General features: G+C 33.3%; 1 protein-coding gene across 2 annotated transcripts in view; it reads right to left on the bottom strand.

Annotated features, from left to right (window-relative positions):
* Positions 1–428: 428 nt before the first annotated feature.
* Positions 429–6,652, bottom strand: part of LOC108564663 (homeobox protein Meis3-like) — a 21,746-nt gene continuing 15,522 nt past the window's right edge. For both annotated transcript variants that reach the window (XM_017923750.1, XM_017923749.1), the window contains exons 2-8: positions 4,427–4,606; positions 2,519–2,690; positions 2,179–2,448; positions 1,723–2,118; positions 1,353–1,599; positions 1,122–1,291; positions 429–1,061 (exon numbers count right to left, since the gene is read on the bottom strand). In XM_017923750.1, the coding sequence (XP_017779239.1) occupies positions 1,137–1,291; positions 1,353–1,599; positions 1,723–2,118; positions 2,179–2,448; positions 2,519–2,690; positions 4,427–4,596 (1,410 nt within the window). In that variant the 5' untranslated portion in view covers positions 4,597–4,606 and the 3' untranslated portion in view covers positions 429–1,061; positions 1,122–1,136. The remainder of the gene's footprint in view (positions 1,062–1,121; positions 1,292–1,352; positions 1,600–1,722; positions 2,119–2,178; positions 2,449–2,518; positions 2,691–4,426; positions 4,607–6,652) is intronic.

Raw genomic sequence — 6,652 nt, 5'->3', positions numbered from 1 at the left:
ACTATTATTGTAAATTTACGTATATAAGTTTCATCGTGAGTATACATCTTCATTTCCACTTTCATTGAATCTTCATCAACTAATACTGCGCCACCATAATTTCGTTTTTCTTTTGTTAATTTAATTATTTTTTTACGTTTAAAATTCTTTTTTTTTAATTAACTTTTTTTTTTGGAATTTCAAATTTTTATCGCCTATTCTTTTGCTCTGCTTGTATTTATTCTTTCTTCTTCTTCTTTTTTTTTCGTTTAGCGTAACAAACTCTTCACATTATCATTTAATTAAACCTAAACACCTAAAATTAGTTCATATTTATAATATATATAATATATATATTTTTATATAAAAAAATTCTTTACATAATAATGATAATACTGAAATGAGCGCGCTTCCGTATACATGGAAATATAGTTTTTGTTTTATTCTTCTTATTCTTCTTCTTCTTCATTTTCAAAAACGAATATTTTCTTTTTGTGGATTGGCTCCGATTGGATCCAATTCGCGGTTAAATATATATATTTATTTATTATCTTCTTGTTTTTTTTTTCTTCTTTCTTCTTTAATATTTTCTTCTTTTTTTTTGTTAAATATTATATAAATAATGAAAATTGAGGTATGTTTACGTATACAAGTTGCTTCGTGAGGAATTTTAACGAATAACGAACGATATATATAATATAAGAACTGTTTGTTTTGTAATAACCATTATAAGAAGAGAGTTTTACTTCTGCGCCGAAATCTTTTAAATAGTAGTATTTCCCTTGTGACGACGAGATCAATACCGGGGGGGATGCAACAACAACCATCGTTCGTTCCCCCTTACATCATCTGCACCATCGGCATCATCATTAAACATAGAAAAGTAAATCTTCATCAGCCTTTTTTCTAATTAATAATTGTTGGGAAGCGATCGACCGGAGTTCCCTGAATTTGTAGGATTATAATACAGAGAAAGCGGCGGGTTTCGGGACGTCCTTTTTTCTTCCCTTTTGGGTATTTTATCAGAGAGGAAGAAAAAACGACAACCTCCGGACGAGCTCTTCTGGCGATTTCCAACTAATCTGAAAAATTATATTAGCTTTAGTAATTGAATTCGAATGATCGATCGAAGATGGAGATACCCTAAGTAAGTCCAATTATTTCGAATCGGGACTTCCGGAGAATGCAAGAGCGTCCACCTGGTGACCGTTTTGGTTCTCGTGCGTTGGTGCTTGCGCGTCTATCACTAAATTGCTCTCATCGCCGTCGCTGCTGTAGGAGTCCCCTTCATCGTCCGAACTTGATAGCAGTGCTGGAATGATACATTCGATTTGTTAGTTTGATTGTATGTGGATGAAGGTTTTGTAGCTTACAGCTATCCATGTGGGCCGGCATGGTTGAGAAGTCTTGAGGCCAGAACCTCCTGTTGTTGTTATGGCCTTTTTTCTTCTTGTGACTGGGGGATCCCGTGCTGCTCGAGTTGTCCGGAGGTGCGCTAGCATCCAGCATGGGTTGAAGGATTCGTCTCCTCGCGTTTATGAACCAGTTGTTCACTTGGAGCAGGGTCAGGTTAGTTTGTGCAGCTATGTGACGCTTCTCGTCTTCAGTCGGATACGGATGCTGCAGCAAATACTTATAATCAATCAACACTGTTCTCGATTAGGTGAAGACTCAGGTCAGGAGGGTTGAGGGTATTAACAGAATTAACAGTTTGTGGTTGAGGGAACTCAGAGGGCAACTTACAACTAGATGCTGGAAGAGCCATGATCTCATGACGCTTGTAGCATGTTTCGGTAACACTCCGCGTTTCTGTTTACGGCCTCGTCTCATAGGGAAGTCACTGTCGCAGTCGTCGCCGGAGCCCCCAGGTGTCGTCGGAGCAGGCGACAGAGGGCCCGAGCTTTCGCTGGCCGCGCAAATGTTCGCCCCGATTTGACTTAACGGGGTGCTCCCATGGACGACTAAATTATCACAGGAAGCGGCGCTGGGAGCGACGTGCTGCTGGGCAACAACGGCGGCCGCCGCGGCTGCAGCAGCAGCAGCGACCGTCTGCTGTTGCTGCTGCTGTTGTTGTTGCTGCTGGTATTGGTGCAGATTGAAGGTATTAACATCAATCTGACTGCTCTGAGGAGGCACCACCTAATCAAACCAAACAAATTAAACACCACGAATATTTAAATCAAACTATATAGTTTATACCGGCGGCTGCGAAGGACTGATTGCGTATTGAACGGGGCTGTTCGAATCCGAGCTCTCCGAGTTGGCGTGCGACATCATACTGTTATTGTTATTGCTCTCCATGCCCATAACCTGGCCGGGCCCTTGGGGATAATCGGATCGCAGCAAATTCTCGGATTGCATCTTCCCCTTCAGGCACGTGATGTACCGGTTGCAGAAATCCTTGCACAGCTCCTGCACCTTCTCCAATTCCAGCAGATGTATCCTGAGCACTTGTATTGCTTTTATCATCTGAAACGCGACGCAACACAACGATTTAACATATGCGAATTGGATGGTCCGAGGACCCTAGAGGACTTACCAGTCCATCGATTTCCGGCTCGTTCGACAGGAAGGGTTTCCTATCCCTCTCCTGGTGCTGGACGAACGCCTGGATATCCAAATTGAAGGCATCGCTCGACTGCGGCTCCGAAGATTGCGTCGCCAGCTCGCAACGCTCGAAGAGCAGTGCAAGCAATGGAAACAATGGATGTCTGAAAAAACACAACATCATACTTCAAATTAAGATCAACACTTATTTTGTTTTACAAGTTTCCTAGCAACCATAACGTGTGAAAAGTTGCTTATGTCAATTTTGAGCTGACATAAAAAAATTATCACTTTTGTATACTAAATAATTATCCTGAAAAATATCAATTTAATTCAAGTATTTTGGTCGAATCTTAAACGACTTGTTTGATAGACTACCATACTTTTTATATCCTTGTTATTTCTCTCATGATTTCATAGATCATAACAAAAGAGGACGTTGATTTTCATCTAAGGAAAATTAATTTAATTAAAATTGTGGTGAAAAACTCAAAATTATCCTTTATATAACTTTTTCTATAACGATTGATTGAAACTTATATAGTAAGTTGACTCATATAACATCCTTGGTATTGACATACTTCATGTAACAGATAACAAATTATCACTTTTATATACTAAATAATTATCCTGAAAAATATCAATTTAATTCAAGTTTTGTGGTCAAATCTTACACAACTTGTTTGATAGACTACCATACTTTTTATATCCTTGTTATTTCTCTCATGATTTCATAGATCATAACAAAAGAGGACATTAATTTTCTTCTAAGGAAAATTAATTTAATTAAAATTGAAGTGAAAAAATTCAAAATTATTCTTTACGTAACTTTTTCTATAACGATTGATTGAAACTTATATAATAAGTTGACTAATATAACATCTTTAGTATTGACATATTTCAGGTGACAGATAACAAATTATCACGTTTATATACTAAATAATTATCCTGAAAAATATCAATTTAATTCAAGTTTTTTGGTCGAATCTTACACAACCTGTTTGATAGACTACCATACTTTTTATATCCTTGTTATTTTTCTCATGATTTCATAGATCATAACAAAAGAGGACGTTGATTTTCATCTAAGGAAAATTAATTTAATTAAAATTGTAGTGAAAAAATTCAAAATTATTCTTTACGTAACTTTTTCTATAACGATTGATTGAAACTTATATAGTAAGTTGACTAATATAACATCTTTGGTATTGACATATTTCAGGTGACAGATAACAAATTATCACTTTTATATACTAAATAATTATCCTGAAAAATATCAATTTAATTCAAGTTTTTTGGTTGAATCTTACACAACCTGTTTGATAGACTACCAAACTTTTTATATCATTGTTATTTCTCTCATGATTTCATAGATCATAACAACAGAGGACGTAGATTTTCATCTAAGGAAAATTAATTTAATTAAAATTGTAGTGAAAAAATTCAAAATTATTCTTTACATAACTTTTTTTATAACGATTGATTGAAACTTATATAGTAAGTTGACTAATATAACATCTTTGGTATTGACATATTTCAGGTGACAGATAACAAATTATCATTTTTACATACTAAATTATCCTGAGAAATAAAGCTTGAATAGATAGACTAACTCACTGTATATATCCTTGGTATTTCTCTTATGATTTCATTACATAAGAGGAAGTTGATTATCCTTTAAAAAACTTGTTTTATAAAGATTGATTAAAACTTATATAATGAGTTGACTAATAGAACGTCCTTGGTATTTTCCCTTATAATGAATGAAGATTCATCATCAGATAAGAGAAAATTGATTTCCTCCAATCTTCTATACAAAAATGCATTCATGGAGTTGCAAAGTTCGTGTCAACAACAACGAAAATATCCTTTATTTAAAAAAATCTAGGTGAAAACTCACTTGTAAACTGCTCTTTTATCGGCTTCGAATTGTGCCTGATCCGAATCCGTAGTTGGAAATACTGAGGCGGCCAACGGTTGCTGGGGAACGGAATCCCCGCCGGTTGCTACACTTAACATCGTCGTAGTCGTCGTCGTCGTCTTCTTCGTGTTCTTAACTCCACTATCCATCGCATCTTACCTGCGCAAAATTGAAGAAAAAAATAAAAAATAAAACCTACATATTCCAATAGATACGAACAAAATCAAACATGTTTTTCTTTGAAACTTCACGATAAGTTCTTGCAATTCCCAAACATCCAATACACAAACAAACTTTATTATACTTTTATTTTGTTTACAATTGAGATTTCAATATAATTGATGATTATCTAATTTTATTCCAGATAATATCAAAATTAGAAAGTCATCAATTATTTCAGTATAAAATAATACAAAACAGAAATAAACTTATTCAAACGGATAAAGTTTTAATTGTAAATTAGATATGCGATTTTGATACGACTGCAGGACTTTCAATTTTAATTAAAAACTTAATTGGGTTTCGCCAAGTCCTAGAAAGTCGAGGGAACGAACGAAGGAATGGACGGGAGCTGCGGAATAGTGTTAAATTTAGATTCTCTTTATTTTCTTTTCTTTTTTCGTTCAAGGAATTCGATGGTATTAATTAAATTTTTTGAAACTCGGGTCACGAAGTTCATTGTAGTAACATTGCTAATACCAAAACGAAAATATAATCATGTGATTGAGTCAGACTTTTTTAGCGGAGAGAAAGATATGAATCATGAGTGAAGGTAATCCCAAGTGACAGATGCAAGTCCGTAATATTACTTTAATGACGGACCATTAATTTACGATGTGCCAAAGCACCTGTCCCTTAATACTGTTCTAATGATGACAGCTGTCAAAATATTTGACTTAACGCTACTTCAATTTAGTTTATACTTTAAGTATACTATTTAGAATTAATCGTTGTATCATTAGTGACCATTTTTACTCGTCCTGAAGTTGTTAATCAACATAATTACCCGAAATTAGTATATTATAATTAAGACTTCATTCATAAAATATGTGATACAACGTAAATCAAATTCCCTTAATTGTGTTTTAATGATGACAGCTGTCAAAACATTTGAGTTGACATTACTTACATTTACATTCCATTATTTATCATATTTAACACTTTCGAAAAATGTTAATCAACAAAAACTACTATAACTAAATAGATTCATGAATACATCGAAAATCATATTTTATTCATTATTGTCAACTCAAATGATTTGACAGCTGTCATTACAAACAATATATGACAGCTGTCAAAATATTTGAATTAACGCTACTTAAATTTAGTTTATACTTTAAGTATACTGTTTAGAATTAATCATTAGTGAACATTTTTATTTGTTTTTTTTTACTCGTCCTGAAGATGTTAATCAACATAATTACCCGAAATTAGTATATTATAATTAAGACTTCATTCATAAAATATGTGATACAACGTAAATCAAATTCCCTTAATTGTGTTTTAATGATGACAGTTGTCAAAACATTTGAGTTGACTCTACTTACATTTACATTCCTTTATTTATCATATTTAACACTTCATAAAATGTTAATCAAGAAAAACTAGTATAACTAAATAGATTCATGAATACAACGAAAATCATATTTTATTCATTATTGTCAATTCAAATGATTTGACAGCTGTCATTACAAACAATATATGACAGCTGTCAAAATATTTGACTTAACGCTACTTAAATTTAGTTTATACTTTAAGTATACTGTTTAGAATTAATCGTTGTATCATTAGTGAACATTTTTATTTGTTTTTTTGACTCCTCCTGAAGATGTTAATCAACGTAATTACCCGAAATTAGTATATTATAATTAAGACTTCATTCATAAAATATGTGATCCAACGGAGTGAAGGTAATCCCAAGTGACAGATGCAAGTCCGTAATATTACTTTAATGACGGACCATTAATTTACGATGTGCCAAAGCACCTGTCCCTTAATACTGTTCTAATGATGACAGCTGTCAAAATATTTGACTTAACGCTACTTCAATTTAGTTTATACTTTAAGTATACTTTTAGAATTAATCGTTGTATCATTAGTGACCATTTTTATTTGTTTTTTTTACTCGTCCTGAAGATGTTAATCAACATAATTAACAGAAATTAGTATATTATAAAACTTCATTCATAAAATATGTGATACGAC

The sequence above is a fragment of the Nicrophorus vespilloides genome, unplaced genomic scaffold (assembly GCF_001412225.1).
Source record: "Nicrophorus vespilloides isolate i.1.1-1 unplaced genomic scaffold, Nicve_v1.0, whole genome shotgun sequence".
NCBI lineage: Eukaryota > Metazoa > Arthropoda > Insecta > Coleoptera > Silphidae > Nicrophorus > Nicrophorus vespilloides.
Note: the sequence above shows the minus strand (reverse complement) of the source record. Positions and strands in the feature narration are given on the sequence as shown.